Source organism: Pantherophis guttatus, chromosome 1, assembly GCF_059756535.1.
Source record: "Pantherophis guttatus breed Tessera chromosome 1, ASM5975653v1, whole genome shotgun sequence".
Classification (NCBI taxonomy): Eukaryota; Metazoa; Chordata; class Lepidosauria; order Squamata; family Colubridae; genus Pantherophis; species Pantherophis guttatus.
Genome location: NC_142063.1, coordinates 99095539 through 99113836, shown reverse-complemented (window position 1 = coordinate 99113836; position 18298 = coordinate 99095539). Strand labels below are relative to the sequence as shown.

The 18298-nt window shown below is 39.6% G+C and overlaps 1 protein-coding gene across 7 annotated transcripts in view; it reads right to left on the bottom strand.

Moving 5' to 3' along the window:
• The window catches only part of STK33 (serine/threonine kinase 33), an 81296-nt gene that overhangs the window by 30379 nt on the left and 32619 nt on the right, over positions 1 to 18298 (bottom strand). For 6 of the 7 annotated variants that reach the window (XM_034417020.3, XM_034417024.3, XM_034417019.3 and 3 more), the window contains 2 exons: positions 10492 to 10629; positions 6657 to 6946 (listed from right to left, as the gene is read on the bottom strand). In XM_034417020.3, coding sequence (XP_034272911.1) covers positions 6657 to 6878 — 222 coding nt within the window. In that variant the 5' untranslated portion in view covers positions 6879 to 6946; positions 10492 to 10629. Of the gene's footprint in view, positions 1 to 6656; positions 6947 to 10491; positions 10630 to 18298 lie in introns of those variants that run through there. The other variant, XM_087879189.1, reaches the window with a different exon arrangement.

Below are 18298 nucleotides of genomic sequence, written 5' to 3'. Positions count from 1 at the left end.
TGCCCTTTATACCAATTTTAGAACCTATTCAGAAAGTTACCAGGATCAAATATATCCTTCTCTGAAGGAGATTACAGAGAATCAATAGGATTTCACTCTGTGATCTCTTTTCCTCTGACTGAAGATGTTATCCATTCAGGCCTTCTGTTATATTTTTGCCAAAGAGCCTTGGTAGTACAGTGGTCTAAGGCACCCTGTTATTAAGCTGGTTATTAAGACCAGCTGCCTGCAATTACTGCAGATTCGAATCTCGCCAAGGCTCAAGGTTGACTCAGCCTTCCATCCTTTCTAAGGTAGGTAAATTGAGGACCCAGTTGTGGGGGCAATAAGCTGACTTTGTATAAATATACAAAAGGATGAAGGCTATTGCTGAGCACATTGTAAGCCGCCCTGAGTCTCCGGAGAAGGGCGGCATATAAATCCAATTTAAAAAAATAATGGAACAATTAAAATTGGGGAAGTGGATCCAAAATGAGTTATCTAATGTAATCTGCTACTTATTATTTCTTTCACTGAGTTGTTTCCTATCTTACAAGTAGGGGTATAAATACAGAGGATTCTATATAAATAAGTAAGGGAAAAGAAAACCAGTGCTTTCAAATGGCTGCAAATGTATTTGTAACAAATATGTCCTTTCTTGATTAAATTCAAAACATTACACATCCTTGAAAGCAAATCCTTAAGTTTGTTATTTTCCACATAGGAGTAATTTAAGAATACAGCTACACCTGACAGATCAGTTTATTGTTGATGAATGCTAGGAATTCCATTCCGACCTATAGTGACATTAACAAGACATTAGAAGAATTTTTCCAGAAACTGGATCACTATCTGAATACATGAAGTCAGATCCTGTTAGAAGAGAGAACAGATGGGGAAAGGGCAACAGAATAGCCTGCAGATAGTCCTCAGTTGCATTTACTGTGATAAATGAAGCATTCATTTGAAGATTAGTAAAGAGACAGCTAAATATTGAGTCAGTAACTAGGAGTTTGCCTATTTAGAAAAGAATGAGAAGTTACAATGGTAACATTCATTCACGATCTTATACAAGAGGGAGGAGCGGACCTGACGGGTATTACGGAGACCTGTTTGGGCCCGGAGGGCGGCGTCCCTCTGGTTGAAATGTGCCCACCAGGCTTCAGAGCATTCCATCAGCCGAGGGCCCAGGGGAGGGGAGGGGGGTGGCGGTTATTATTAACGAGGATCGGGGTCCGAGGGAGACCGCTGTGCCTCAGATAGCTGGATGTGAGTCCCTCCTTGTGAGGTGCGGTCGTGGGGTTCAGATGGGCTTGTTGCTTACGGACCTGGCTCCCTGCCGCGTGGCAACAGCCCTACCTGAGCTACTCAACGTGATAGCCACGGTGGCAGTAGATACACCCAGGCTTTTAGTCATGGGTGATTTCAACATGCCATCAGTTGGTGAAACGTCGGAGGTGGCTCGGGAGTTCATGGCTTCCATGACGGGCACGGACCTGACCCAGTTAGTTCATGGCCCTACTCACAGGGGAGGTCACACTCTGGACTTGATTTTTGTCTCTGGCCAGTGGTTGAGTGGTCTTGTTATAGGGGATATAGACATGGAACCCTTGTCATCGACTGACCACTCACTCCTTCGCCTGGATCTTCGAACCGCTGCCCCCGCCGCAGGGAGGCGGACCCAATTAGATGGATCCGCCCCAGGCGCCTGATGGATCCTGATAGGTTCCAGATGGAGCTTGGGCCATTTCCTGAGGATCTAGCACAGCGGTTCTCAACCTGGGGGTCGCGACCCCTTTGTGGGTCGAACGGCCATTTCACAGGGGTCGCCAAAGCCCTCTCTCGCCCCCCCAACGCCTTCACTCACCCTCACTCTCTGCTCTGTTGGATCGCCGGCTGTTCGCTTACCCCGCCCACTCCCAATCTATTGCTGCCTCCTGAGTCCCAGCTGATGGCTAGAGGAAAAAAAACTGTTTAAATTCTTGCCGCGGGGCTTTGTTAAATTGCTGGCTCGCCCCGCCCCTCCGCACCACTATTTATTGCCAATAAATAGTGGTGGGCGAGGGGCGGGCGAGCCAGCAATTTAACAAATGGTTCGGTGTTTTTTTGTAATTTTATTGGCCTGCGGAGCTTCAGCATAGGCTAATTAGCCCTTGATTAGATCGGCTCCCGACTCTCAGCTGATTTGCTCTCAGCTGTTTTGCTCAGGGCTCTGCTGCTTGCTGAAGAGATTTTTTTTCCCCTAGCTATGCTGAAAAACGAAACTGAAAGTAAAGCAGGCTGTTGGCTTTGCTGTTGCTACAACATTGGAAAATTAGCCAGGCAGATTTCTTTTCTTTTTCCTCACCAAAAAAGGTAGGTGCAAACAATGGGAAATTTAGGGAAAAAGAGATGAGTTCAAGATTTTAAAACACAAAAGAAAAAAAGCTCTATTTAACTAGGGAATTGTAATAATTGAGATACTATTAATTGTATATTGTGTTGAAAGCAGAAATGGTTAAGTTGTGGTTTGGAGGAATATATGGGAGAAATTATTTGGTTTATTATTATTGGTAAATATAATTAATTGATTTGTAAGAAATTGGATTGCATGGAAATAATTGGAATATTCATGTTCATATTGATTAATATACAAAAAAGGTAGTTATATAACTAATTGATTTATATTAAAATGCTGAATTTATATTAAACTGTAATATTACATAATTAACCAATGTGAGCATAGATATAAAAATAGATGACAATGGGAAGGGGTATAATATAGAATAGAAGGGAAAAATTGAATTTGATTAAGATTAGAGATGAGGATGAAGGGTAATATTGGTTTTTTACAAAAACAGATGAGGAATAAATATGGCAAAAAGGAAATATAGAAATTGTAAATTTAATTGAAATGACTAAACACTGTTTAAATTTGTGAACCGGCTAAATACTCTGTTCAAAGAAAATACATTGTATGTTTGTATGTGTGTTTCTAATTACTGTTATTTATTCATATTCGTTCTCTTTTATTCTTTAAAGTTTAACAATTCATTCTTTATCTTAATATCTTTATATTTGTTTGGGGCTGGCTTTCTTCCCTTTCATCTTTTTTATTGTACAGCAATCTTTCTCCTCAAACCTACCACCTCTCTCTTTTCTTTCCTTCTTACTTTCTCTTCCTCCCCCTCTTCTTCTCCTCCCTACTTCCTCTTCCTTTCTCCTTCTCCTCCTCTCTTCCTTCCTCTCTTACCCTCACTCCTACTCTAATGTCCTTTCCCTTCCTTCATCTCTCTCTGTTGCTGTATCCTTTTATGCATATGGACTACTCAGAGGGCTGAAAAAGTTATTTCTGACTGGTCCTCGCACTTTTGACCAGTCCTCGAACTTACCACTGTCCTCACATTTTACGTTTTTGCCCTATCTTGTCACCATGGTGAAGAGAAGCAGTTGTGAAATGAGTGACATGGTTGTTAAGAATGCTACAATGGGCATAAATGATGACCAGTCATAAGTGCGAAGACTGGTCAAAAGTGCGAGGACCTGTCAGAAATCACTTTTTTCAGCCTTCTGGGTAGTCCTTTTGTGCATATGGACTACTCAGAGGGCTGAAAAAGTTATTTTTGACTGGTCCTCGCACTTTTGACCAGTCCTCGAATTTACGACTATCCTCACATTTTACGTTTTTTGCCCTATCTTATCACCATGGTGAAAAGAAGCAGTTGTGAAATGAGTGACATGATTGTTAAGAATGCTGCACGGGCATAAATGTGAGGATGGTCATAAGTGTGAGGACCAGTCAGAAGTGCGAGGACCTGTCAGAAGTGCGAGGACCTGTCAGAAATGACTTTTTTCAGCCCTCTGAGTAGTCCTTATACACATAGCCATGGCCACCCGGTCACATGACCAGCTAGCCACGCCCACCCAGTCACATGACCTCCAAGCCACGCCTACAAAATAAGCCACGCCCACAGAACCGGTAGTAAAAAAATTTAAAACCCACCCCTGGTTGGGGGTCATCCCAACATGAGGAACTGTATTAAAGGGTCGCGGCATTAGGAAGGTTGAGAACCACTGATCTAGCACATGACTCGGCCAAGGACCTGGTAGCCGCCTGGGATCGGGCAGCTGGTGGGGCCTTGGACCGAGTCATGCCTTTGCAGCCTCTGACCCGGTGCCGATCCCGGGCGGCTCCTTGGTTTACTGAGGAGCTGAGGGAAATGAAGTGCCGGAAAAGACGCCTGGAGAGCGGTTGAAGGGCCAGTCTTGCTGAATCTGATCGAACACTGGTAAGGTCGCATATTAAGGCCTACCTAGTGGCAATAAAGACGGCAAAGTTTAATTACTTTTCCGCCTCTATTGCGTCATCAGGGAATCGTCCAGCCGCCCTGTTTAGGGTGACCCACTCCCTGCTCCATCCGGGAGTGCGGGAGGATCCCTTGGAAGGCAGGGTGGAGGATTTCGGACAATACCTGTATGACAAAATCGCTCAGATCCGGGGGGATTTGGACTCTGACTGGGTAGATCAGGGCAGGGTGACGAGGAATAGTCTTGAGAATGTTATCTGGGAGGAGTTTGATGCTGTGACTCCCGATGATGTGGACAGGATTTTGGGGAGACTTAGTGCGGCCACATGTTTACTGGACCCGTGTCCCTCCTGGTTGGTACTGGCTTCCCAGGAGGTTACACGAGGCTGGCTCCAGGGTGTTATCAATGCTTCGTTGAGTGAGGGTCACTTCCCCGCTGCCTTGAAAGAGGTGGTGGTGAGGCCTCTCCTCAAGAAGCCGTCCCTGGATCCGGCAATATTGGACAACTACCGTCCTGTCTCCAACCTTCGCTTCATGGCGAAGGTTGTTGAGAGTGTGGTCGCGTGACAGTTTCCACAATTCCTGGAGGAAACATCTTATCTAGATCCGTTCCAGTCGGGTTTCAGGTCTGGGCACAGCACAGAAATGGCATTGGTCGTGTTGGTTGATGATCTCTGGAGGGCTCGGGACAGGGGTTGCTCCTCTGTTCTGGTCCTGTTAGATCTCTCAGTGGCTTTTGATACCATCGACCATGGTATCATGCTGCATCGGCTGGAAGAGTTGGGGGTGGGAGGCACCCTGTTGCGGTGGTTCTCCTCCTTTCTCTCCGACCAGTCGCAGTTTGTGTTGGCAGGGGGGCAGAGGTCGACCTCAAGGCCTCTTATATGTGGAGTGCCACAGGGATCGGTCCTCTCGCCCCTTCTGTTCAACATTTATATGAAGCCACTGGGGAAGATCATCCGTGGCTTTGGGGTGAGATACCACCAGTACGCTGATGACACCCAGCTGTACATCTCCACCCCAGGCCACCCCAATGATGCCCTTGAAGTGATGTCCCAGTGCCTGGAGGCTGTGCGGATCTGGATGGGGAGGAACAGGCTCAAGCTCAACCCTTCCAAGACTGAGTGGCTGTGGCTCCCGGCATCCCGATATAGTCAGTTGACTCCATCACTGACTATTGGGAGCAAGTCTTTGGCCCCCACAGAAAGGGCTCACAATCTGGGAGTCCTCCTGGATATGCAGCTGTCCTTGGAGGAACATCTGATGGCTGTAACCAGGGGGACCTTTTGTCAGGTTCGCCTGATTCGCCAGTTACGGCCCTTTCTTGATCGGGATTCCCTGTGCACAGTCACTCACGCCCTCGTCACCTCTCGCCTTGACTACTGCAACACTCTCTACATGGGGCTCCCCTTGAAGAGCACCTGGAGGCTCCAACTGGTCCAGAATGCAGCAGCGCGGGTAGTGACGGGAGCAGCATGGCGCTCCCATGTAACACCGCTCCTGCGCGAACTGCACTGGCTCCCGGTGGTCTTCCGGGTGCGCTTCAAGGTGTTGGTCATCACCTTTAAAGCGCTCCATGGCATAGGGCCTAGCTATCTTCGAGACTGCCTGCTGCTACCGACGACCTCCCATCGACCCGTGCACTCCCACAGAGAGGGCCTCCTCAGGGTGCCATCAGCCAAACGATGTAGGCTGGTGACCCCCAGGGGGAGGGCCTTCTCTGTGGGGGCACCTACCCTCTGGAATCAGTTGCCCCCAGAGATAAGGAGAATCCAAGACCTCAGTGCCTTCCGCCGTGCCCTTAAAACCCACTTTTTCCAGCAAGCCGGGCTGACTTAAGAAGAAATTGTTAAAAGTTTTAAATTGGTTTGTGATTTTTAATTTTTGGGCCAAATTTATTTATATATATTTTAATTGTTTTTTAATATTTGTATTTCATGCTCTTAATTCTGGCTGTACACCGCCCTGAGTCCTCAGGGAGAAGGGCGGTATATAAATTGGAAAATAAATAAATAAATAAATAAATAAATAAATAAATAAATAGAGAAGAAATATGACGAATTAGTCTATAAGGCAATTGATATGTGATGCAACATCCATAGCTAGATTTCTCAGCACTCAAATGTGTATAAAACCCAACCCCATTTCAAAAGGAACCTCCATCCAAGATTTGAGCAGGATACATTTTTCAGGAAAAATTACTGTTGTTTCACAGGGCAAAGGCTCTGATCTTGAAATATTTGTCTGGGTTTGTGGGTGAGAATTTGTAGATGGCAAATGTCACATATATGGTATATATATATATATATTTCTGCAACTAGAATATAATTTCAAAGTAAATTAGTGCAGAGCAGAGGGAGACAAGAAAATGTCTAAATTTTGTTTGCTTACATCTTCTAGAGAAGATACTTGTTTTCTTGAGGGGCCTTCTTCAGGTTCTAAATTCTCATTTGCTTTATCAGTTGTTACATCTGAAGTTTCTACTACAGTTCCTCCAGAGTGCACAGAATCCTTTTTGCAATAGGGACAAGAAAATACAATATTGCTTGGTTGAAATGTTGCAGAGCACTTGAGGCATTTTACATTCTTCTCTTCTTTATTGAGATCAGCCATTTGTTTGATTGTATGGATCCTGCTGTGCAAATTAAATAGTAGCACAAAGATTGGTACCTCTCTATGCACTGTTGAAGGAAGCAGAACAAGGAGGTGAGAAAATTTATGGTGGCATAAAATATGTAGTGACTAGCAAGCAACAACAATATTGTAACAAAGACAGACCCTTGATATTTACAGACACTTTGGAGAAGCAAAAGTCAAAAACATCATTGTAAAAGTATTTTTCCACAAAGCAAACTCCAGCAAAGAATTATGGGAATTTTCCCATGTATTAAAAATGCAATCAAAAAAATTGGGCCTGTAAAACAATTCCTATAAGTAAGAAAGTTAAATCATCGTTATCACCTCTACTATGACTCTATAGTAAGAAAGTACAAAGTAAAAATTCAACAAAAAAATTACTGAGTTCTATAAAAACGGAAAGAACTGTTGGTCTTGATATATTCAGTTTACAAAACAGAAAAAATAGTACTGTGTTTTTTTATGATCTAGTATTATTTTAGTTTAGCTTTTCAATTTACTGTATAGAACCACTCATTTCACTATCCAGTTTTGGATGACCAACAACATATAAAAACAATACAACAAGCATAATAAAGCCACAATAAATGTGACAACCAGGTTTGGGGCAAATCTAATCTCAGGGCTAATAGTGTTCCAAAGTGTTCAATTTACACTTCAGGAGGCTTTCTGAATCCAGCAAGATGAATTGTTTAATCAGTGCAACTCATACAATGCCTCTCCCACCAAACCAAATGGGACAAATAGAAACAACTGGTGAGAGGCAGTCCTATCAATATCCCAGACTTATGCCATGAAAGGTTTTATAAGTGACCACCAGCACCTCAAATTGCATGCTGAATCACAATGAAATGGAATGGAATCTAGTGCAGCTCATACAGCAGAGATATAATGTCCTAAATCAGGGATCCGCAATCCCTGAGCCGCGGCACAGTACCGGGCCACAGCCCATTGAGAACAAGGCCACACAAGTGGTGGGTGAGCTTGCACATTATGTGAAGCTACATTTGTGTAAGCAACTCACCAACGCAAAACTATCCCCTCCCGTACTGCGGCTGCTGGTCCACAGAGCCAAAAAGGTTGGGGACCAATGCACTAAAGCAGGGCATGCCAGCCCGCTCCTCGCATGGCCCAGTTCCCTTATTTCTCCCCCCCCCCACCAGGCCACCAAGCTGCAAAGGTTGGGGACCACCAAACTAAAGTATGCCCATAACTGCACACACTGAACCAGCTACAAATTCTGGATTAGGATCAGCCCCATGTATTGCAGTAATCCATTCAAGATGCGATCAAGTGATGAATGATCATAAGAAATTTGTTCTGGTCCAGGAAGAGCACAATAAGTGAATAAAATGAAGTTGTGCAAAAGCCTTCCTGATCATGGTTGCCACCTGATGCTCAAGCAGAAGCTGTGAATCCAGGATGACCTTGTAATTGCACACCCGTTCTGTTTGGGGTAATCCAAGTCTATCCAAAACTAAAAATTTAAAATTGCCAAATCTAGGAGGTCCTTAAAGGTCCTTAAAATCCAAATCCATTCTATCTTGTTAGAGCTGAAGTGCTGGCTCTTCTCCATCCAGTCCCCCCACAGCCTCCAGACATCAAGGCAAAATCTCTACAGCATCATTTGGTTGCCCCAGGATAGAAAGACAGAATTGGGTATCATCAGAATATTGATGATACCTCACCTCGTGTGTTGAATTGCCTTACACAAAAACTTTATGTAGTTATTAGAGAAAGAACATTGAACTATGGATCACGCTTCTTTCCCACATGAACACTGGCTGAAATTAGCCCCAGAAGGAAAGGCTGCTGAGAGATCAAGCAAAAACTAGGATAGACATACCACTCCCATCTTACCCTCATCAGAGGTGATCCACAAGAATAATCAATGCCAATTTGATCCCATACCTAGGTCTGAGATCTGATTGAAAAGGTCCAGATAAGAGAAGGTTGGAGATGGGACTAAAATTATTCAACATGATTAGGTTCAGCTATTGTTTCTTTAGGAGGGAATAAACCATCCCTCCCTGAGCACTGGCAGAAAATCTCTTCTCTCAAGAATTCACCACATAGCCTTTGCTAACCAGGAGAGTCATGGAGCTAGTTGGCTGAGTTTAGAGATTCAAGAACCCTGTCCACTAAATCAGGATTCACAGGATTAGCCTCATCCCAGATAACCAAGCCAGGCTGGTCTTCAATCAATTTCATGGGACTTCAATGATTTCCATCAAGGCCAGAGCTCAATTTGGAGCAACTATATCTGATAGGTACATAGTATATTTCTTCCAGAGAGTCTGCATATGGTCCCACTTTCTTCAAGGGGGCCCAAGTTGACTATTTGCAGGACCATTAGATGGCTATTTGCAGAAATGCAGATGCAATAATACGAGTGTGTGGCTGTACTTACTACCACAAAGAAGGTGTTAATAGGGGTTCTAGCTTGAACTCAGATTCACCCCTCATTGTCCTCCAGCATTGATCTAGGCATTTTTCTCCAGTTTTATTTCCCTCAGCTCTTCTGTAAACCCAGGATCAATGAGAGGGGACAGGTTGCATAAGGCAATCAATCCAGAGCTCTAGCTGCCCTTTCATTTCAGGTGGTGACTAAGGCTTCAGTCAAATTATGAAACATATCCTCAAGAACACCTCAAGTTCGTTCTGGAATTTAAGATTGGGGTGGACTAATTAAATGTGTCCAGTGTCCTGTGGCAGTGAGCATCACCAAAAAACTTAAAGGGAATCAGTGATGTTACCATGACAAATGTATGATGGCAGTGTTTCCTAACTCCAGATCATTCCATCACTATCCCAACAGAAAAAACAGATCAACTATATAATCACTATTATGTACAAGGCCACTGATGACCTTGGATGAGTCTCTGATTACCACAAAAGCCATGAGTTCTTGAGCAAATTCTGCTTCCAGAGAATGCAGATAGACCATAAACCCGAGGGACTCCATCACCAGTACAGTCATGGAATCCAGAAGGTCAGGCAGGAAGGTTGCTGTGAAGCAAGGTTTATGGTATAGTAACAACAATCCCAGTTGATCCCTAGAGCCCTACTTAACAAATAGGGTTCCATAGCTGATTATCTATGAGACAGGACCCCTGAACACAAGCAGATTATTCATGATGGTCATAGCTACTTCACCATTCCTATACCAAGCCCTTGGCTGATATCACCCAAAATCCAGGCAAGTAGATCACCAAGAAGGGAAATCTCAACTCCATGCCCAATCATGCTTTGTGACAAAAGCCAGGTCAGCCTTCTTAATCATGATTAAATCACATATGAGTCTTTATTGCAGACTAACTGGTATTTAGCAGCAGCAGTATTCAAAACTCAGGGCCTCTGAAAATCTAATGGTTTGGAAATGGGACTGAATACAGAAGGCCAAAACCAGTATAATACATATTTTTCTCCAAGTATGGCCTGGCCTCTGTCTCCCCACACTCATAATCAGAGTGATGTTCCAGCCTGTCCCTAACCTGCTCCCCCAAATCTCCTCCTCCATGTTAGTCCAGAGATAACCATCCATTATTAGAAAAGAAGTAGTTAGTGTAATGTAAACAAAAAATCTTACCTCATAAAGTGAGGCCCATGATGAAATGGGCAATATTGTCATGGAAAGGAATAGTAGCAATACCGGATAGATAGAAATCACTGAATGCCACTGAATGCCAAAAGTACAGATTCGATCCCTTTAATGTTCATGAGCTATCTAAAAAGACAATAAAATCACAAGAAATCAAAACCAAGTTATGAATAATTAAAGATCGTTTGATAAGGATGTATCAGTTGGTAGAACTTGAAATCTTGGATAAAATTTGAAACCCTGCCTTTGGATCTCAGTTCATTTTATTTAAGACAATGCTTGTCAAACCATATGTAATTCTATTTGTTTTGAAAACATAGTTCTTTAATGCTTCATTCTATACCACGAATTGCTTGTCTTGAACAAGAGTCATGGGTCTTTGGCAAGTTCAGTATCCTCTGCAGTCCCAAAAACCCTAAATTACTGAAAGATTGAAGTTACTAAATAAAGTTCACAGACACTCCATAATACATCATGGCTCTATTAGTATAATCAATATACAGTGTAATGGCAATTCAGTTTTGAAACAACAAATTAAACTTTGCTGTTGGAGAACCAAAGAGATCAGTCTTTCTGTTTCAATACTGGAGAGAATTTAAGATTGAAAACGATTTTGTAACCTCAATCCAACAGTTTAAATCTGAATAGTTTCTTTCTAACAAAGCAAAATATCTTCTTTACTATATTCCAAGCCCAAAGAACCAAAAAATTCTTAATAAACTAAAACTTTTGGTAAATAATTTAAATCATGTTAACAATTTTAAACATATTTCTCTATGCAAGATCACATTAATAATAATTGGAATATCAACACAAAATGAGACTATAGTATTAGCAAGCAAGCCCAAATCACGTATCAAAGTTCCCTCCTACAGAAAAGCCTTCTAAACCATCTGCTGAGGTTTCCAATAAATATGGGTTGGTCTTACATTCATGCAAGACATGTTTATCATTTTTTTCAAACATGAACATGCTGAGTTATTAAAAGTGGATACTCTAATATTTCATTTCATATTTCATGCAAATGGTCATTGTCTATCTTAGCAATACTTATAGTATTTAAAACACATCAGCAGGCTTAGGATTTTCCAAACTATTTCTAATGCAAGTCATTTAGGAAAATTCAGAAGTAAAATATGTTTTAATTGAATATATTGACATTTGACAGCAGCTTTTAGTGCCTCCCCCTCCTTTTTTGCTTCTCCAGTTTTCATTTGTAAGGAAAACAAATAGAATCATTTACTATGTAAGGGGAGGGGGGGGAAGATATTCCACACTTTAAACTTTACTTCATTCAATACTTAATATAATGTTCAGGATATACCAAGCACAAAACAGAAATTAGTTGTCCATGACATATGATACAGTCATTTATTTAATGGTCAACTGTGCAAAATGAGAGTATGTTTTGTCTACCACACAGTTACCAAGAAATAATTAACTTAAGGAACTTCTTAAACTTTTTAATGTTAACAAAGCATGTCAAATGGTCATTCTTTTGCTCTCCTTGTTTCATAATCCATTTGAAAGCATTCCTAACATACCAAAAAAGAACAGGGCAACATAATTAAACATAAGACTAATAATAAACAAAAGTAGGGGGAAACTTTATTATTATTCTTTCTAAACTGACAAAAGCTTTCAATATTCAAAATGAAAATAACAAGGAAGTCTTTATAAGGCCCATTAAGTTAGACTTGAATGCTATGGGAAGTCCATTGTGAGCTAAAGAATTAGTGTCATGTTATTCATCCCTAAAAGCAATAATTGCATATTAATAAAATAGCTCAAGCCAATACGGTGTAATTGTAGCTTTATTTCTACTAAGAAAACTAAAAGCCTTTTATTATATATTCACAAGAAGGCATTCTTTGCCTATTTAAGTGTTGTATTTAGGAATATTTTGGGCTTGTGGTTATAGGCTAAAGGCATAATTGATATAATTGTATTATAAGACAGGTAACATTTGTTCAATTTATATACTTGAATTTTTATCAAAATATGTATAATCAAAAATTCTCCATTGACATTAAATTATTTTATTTCAGCTCATTAATACTAATTTAGTATTCCCCTCCCCTTCAATTTTTTCACTAGGATAATACAGAATACATCATTATCTGAATGGTGGTATGAAATTTTCTAAAATGTTCTAAAAAGGCATTCTTTTGTCCCCTCACGTTCAGCCCATATTGAAGCGTGAAGAATGTGAAAATAATGTGTTTAGTCCTCTCTGCTGGCCTCCTTCAAAAGCAAACAGCACTGATCAGAAGAGTAGAAGAGCAATGATTCCATGAGTTGATCCTAACAAATGTAGAGAGCAGGGAATGGCTTTGAAGGACAAGAGGAGGAGGCCCCACCAAGACAACAGTCTGATAAAAGAGTTTGGGACAAGATTGTCCTTGAATAAAACCTCAGAAAACTCCCTCCCTAGTACTCACAAAGATAAAGGGAGGAGGGAAAAGCACATTCAGACTAGCAAGATTTTGTTACAATAAAAGTAGTACTGGCCTGCATAACATTGAATTCTTAGTCTGATCTACCCTGAAGGGCTGGCAGAAAATATATCCAATTCATAGCTTTTTTATTCCCTCTCTAGATGACTACTGTAGAAACTATAAGCTGAATCACAATTAGCAAGACTGTTCCTAATATAGTGCTATACTGGGCTTTATAGGTAATAATCAATACCTTGAATTGAGTCTGGAAGCCTACTGTCACTAGCCAAAGCAGTGACTTTAAGATTGTTAGAACACTACTATTACAGGTTTCCTCAACCAGTTGAAGCCTTGTCAATGAATAAACAATTTCTTTAAATATTTGGATCTTTATTGTCATACAGATATTTTCACTCTCTATTATTATATTTCAGTTTGCCACTGCTTTCCTTCCTAGCTTTAATCCACTCTTTGTATCTCCAACACTGCACAGGTCTTAGGCAGTGCTTTTAGGTTTCTGTTTTCATCTCTGTGCACAACACCTCTCTGGTATGTACTTTCTAGGTGCAAGCTTGAAAAAAAAGATTCCATTGTTTTAAGAAATCTACTTAAAGCAAAAGTGATTCTTTAAATAGTTATACCTTCCCTCTCTGTTATTCTAAAGTATACTTATTTCTTACCTGACACTGAAAGTCTGTGTGCAGCCATTATACTGTGTGTTCTTTTTTGTTGCCTAGCCTTTCATTTTCTAGCTTACTTTAGCTCTCGTGATCTGAAAGCACTGGCTAGATCTGAAAGCCACTTGGATCTTTTCCTTAGAAATTTTTGCAGTGTATTTTATTTCTGTTTTGGATTCCACGGTAGCTCTTATAGCTTCCCAGAGGTTCTCACATTATCTTTCACATAAGTTACACAAAGTAAGTCTGTCCCTTACATTGATTTTATTGTTTGGGTATATGTCCTCCAGGTCAAATTTTGCTGGCAGACATACTTCAAGTTTCTAAGTGTAATCTGTATATTTGACCTCTGTAGCTCATGTCTGTTCTGTTCTGTAATTGAACTGTCCCGGCTAACTAGATTGCACTTCTGTATTGTCTATTTCCAATGATGTGGTCAATTTGATTTCAATTTTCACATTATATCCACTAAATCCAATACAAAGGGTCCTGGGTTATAGATAAGCACATACTTGGCAATTTTTTTGAATTTACTACCATTCTATTCCTTCTTAAACTCTCATGTCCTGAATAGTATATTATATACTCATCTAATTTAAAATGCCCCCTTCTGGCAGCATTGTTCACTTACTCCTAATTTCTCCTAATGTTCTTGACTTCTACTTTAACAATTTCAATTTTTTCTTAGTATACATTTCTCACATTCTATGTATCAATTGTGTGTATCTCTGGATAATGGGATTTTCTTCTTTCAATAAGGGCACCATAAACAACTAGATTTCCTTGAGATTTTGATCTGGCTATATCAGCACTTCCAGAACTACTCCAGACTTTAGTATTATTTCCCAATAACAAAGAAAAGTCTTCTGACTTGCAGATTCATACTCCTGTATTCAAAATATTTCAGTCATTTTATCCAGTTCTCTTGGCAACAATAAAGATGGTCTGAAGTTAACTCCAAGGTTAACTTCAGACCAACAATCAAGTAAGCAATACCCCAATCAAGAAACTGCCAAAGAGCCATCAGCCCAACCTTTCTTCCAGTGCCTTTTTAAATGTTTCTGGTATAATAGGTAATTCAGCTTTTTCTAAGTATTATTTTATTTTTTCTTCTGACATTGTCTCTTGTTTGTATAGTTTTTCATAATAATAATGAATCATTTCCTTCTTCTCATCATTTCAGTAATGTACTGTCCATCATCTATTAATTGATAAATTGATTTTTTTCCTTCTCTTTTTTCAATCTATATGCCAACCATCTTCCTGGTTTATTTGCATTTTCAAAAAAATTGTTTAAACCCCTTAATTTTTTGAGCTATGTCCTCCTTTTCTCTTTAAAAAAGAAAACCAACTCCTTTTCCATATGCTGTAAAAATTCTTTTTCATTTAGAATTGTTTGATTCAATGTCCATCTTATGGACATTGAAAAAAAAAAAGTAAACAGCCCAACTAAAGAATCTCTAAGACTTCCCCCACCACACAGAAAAGTAAGTTACTAGAATATAAACTGACAGCAAACAGCACTCTTTATAGCACTGATGATGTTACCTAGTTAGGGTAATGAAAGGTCTGCAAGAAAACAAGCAAGCTCAGAGAGCAACAAATAACAATAAAGAGGTTTGCAATTGGTTTTTGCAGTAATCCTTTAACACAGGTTCACAGCCCACCTCCTCTCATTCTCTGTTGAGGATCATGCCTTGCTTCGCCTATCCCCTTTTGACTTTAATGGTAACAATGACCTCTCACTCCAGCCTGTGTTGCCCTCAGTATTTACTGAAGCTTCTCTGACCTCCCATCTCAAAGCCCAATCCCATAGAAAAGAAAATTCTGTTTAACAGCTAAAAACTGGAAAATGTAATTCTAGCTCAGCATTAAATACATGGTAGGGCTCTGATACAAAATATAATTGTTTTTTTAAAGAAAAGGAAAAACAGTATACTCATTTAAACATCATAATTACGCTTAATGTCATACAAAATGGAAGCAAATGGCTGGAAAAATTAAGTAAAGAATTAAGTAGAGAAAAATACTATTTAAATATGGTACATGAAAATAAAATACAACCATTTATTTTCTTTTGCTTATGGTATTCTATTATTTACATTGGATCATATTTTTCTTATGTGAACATTTATATAATATAAATTCTAGAATAAGTCCACTGAAACCAATATTCTAAGTTTAAGGAATCTCTGGCTCAGTGTGATTAAAAGCAATAGAGCACATCATTTGATGATACTACTTCTCAAGAAAAGGCAATAAGCCTCAGGCACGCTATTATTTGATTACACAATTTCATTGACAGGTTGAAAAGCTTAAAAGGTAACTGAGAAATGAGCAAGATTTCATTTTCTCAGGGAAAAGGTTCATTTCCTTGTTTGAAATGCCATCACCATGTCATTTTTCCAATGCTTAAAAATCTCCTTCCTTTGTTATGTGAAGCCTGGCTAGAAAATTTTTGTTCTAATCTTTTCATCTAAAAGATTTCTAGCTAGTTGAAGTGGGTTTTTTTTTCACAATACACAAAATCATTTCCAAGTATTAATGGTTTTTTAGAAGTTTTATAATATTTATCTGCATATTTGGGGAAATCTATAATCTTACTTTTATTTTTCCTATATCCTTCTTTTTTCAAATCTATTTTTATAAAGAATTAAATCCAAAGTGTACATTCTTTATTTAGAAGAGCTTTTTTGATCAATGTGTGGTCAAACAGAATAATAGTGCTACAAGGAAAAGTTAAGCATTGCCACTTCTCTCACTTTGCAACTCCTTGCATCTTCTAGAAAAAATTACATCGAAGAATCCTTCAGACTTCCTTAGCAGATTTTTAGACAGCTGAAGCCTCAGAGAGGGTAGAAACAGGGTGGATAAAAATCAATGATTTTTTTTAAAAAATAAAAAAAATCAGATTTTTTTGATTTAAATCGGATATTTTTGATTTAAATCAAATTTTTTTAAATAAAATGCTTTTTGAGAAAAAACCATCCAAAGGTTATTCCATCATGAAATAAAGATTAGTTTTTTAATTATGTAGAATAAGGCTGTATATGTTTAATTTTTTTGGTAAATAAATTCCATTAATCCATTCACAATGTCATACTCTTCCAGAGGTTTTTGTAAGATTATTGGGCAGTTTCTCTGCCTACAAGATATTATCACAGACGCTTGGTTTACTTTTGCAGTTCTCAAAACTGAATTTGACTCAGCAGAGATCACATGCCTCTTCTTCACAGCAAAAACGTTATAACATGAACAGAGTTGAGAAAAAGACCTTAATCCTATTGTTCTACAAACCTATGAATACAGAATCAACCCCTTCAGTGCTAAGTTTCAAGAAGTTCAGTGAATAGAATAGAAACAATATTTTTCTGATTGTTTGGAGTGCACAAGAAGAAAGTGAAACTAAGTGTGAGGAGGAAGGGGCAAGCAGACAAGCAGTACAAAATGAAAGTGAAACTTTCTGAGCACAATACTGCACAGCCACAGACAGACAAGTCTTTGGATCTTTTTGTGTGTATGACCTGAGGTTTATCACATTCTTTCCTTGGAGGAAAAAACCTATAATGGCAGCAGGCGGTAAAAGAAACCCAGTTTGGCAATATTTTAATGAAGTTCCTTTACCTATTGGTAAGGCAGGCATGCGTGCAAACTGCAAACCCTGCAACAAAGAAATGCAAGGCCTGGTGGCCCGAATGAGGCAACATCATGAGAAGTGCTGTGATGAAGATGACCAAAGAAACACATTTGAACAGGTAGGATCTTCAGGTTGGTAAACATTTTTATTGAATCATATTTCTAAAGATTGCCTTGAACTGTCATGTTTGAGCAAAATTATATTTCTTATTATTATTACTGCATGTTACTGTCATTTGGTACAGTTATGAAGAAAAGTAAATATTCCTTTTGGGGCAGTGCTGTGTACAATAAGCAGAAATTGTATAAACAATAAAACAACAGCATTGACTTTTTTGTTTAGGGGAATTCATGGATTCTGGAAACTATCCACCTTCAAGATCACCATCCTCCTGTTCTACAGTTTCAGAGTTATCCATCCAGAATAGTGCTTCATTAGCATCATCATCATCAGACACCCACAGCCACATATCACTATCACCTAAAAGAAAGAAAAAACCCTTCCCTCCTGGAACCACCATAGATAAGTTTGTGATAAAAACTAGCAGATTAAAAAAAAGAGTTAATTGATGAAAAAATTGCCCAGTTTGTTTATGCAACGAATTCTTCTTTCCGTCTGACTGAGAACCCACATTTCATTAATATGGTTCGGTCACTGAGACCAGGATACAGTCCACCCAGCAGAGCAGATGTTGCAGGGAAACTGCTGGATAAAGTGTATGACAGAGAAATGGAGCAATGTGCAACAGCTCTGGAGGGTAGAATTGTTAACCTAAGTATTGATGGGTGGAGTAATGTCCACTATGATCCTATTGTATGTGCTTGTATAACAACAGAAGAAGGGAAAGTCTTCCTTGCACAAACAACTGATACGTCAGGAAATGCACATACAGCAGAATACTTACAAGAAGTGGCAGTAAAAGCTATAATAACATGTGAACAAAAATTCAAATGTCTAGTACACAGTTTGGTCACAGACAATGCTGCAAATGTATCCAAGATGAGAAGAAATTTAGAAGAGCAGGAAGGGAATACAAAGCTAAT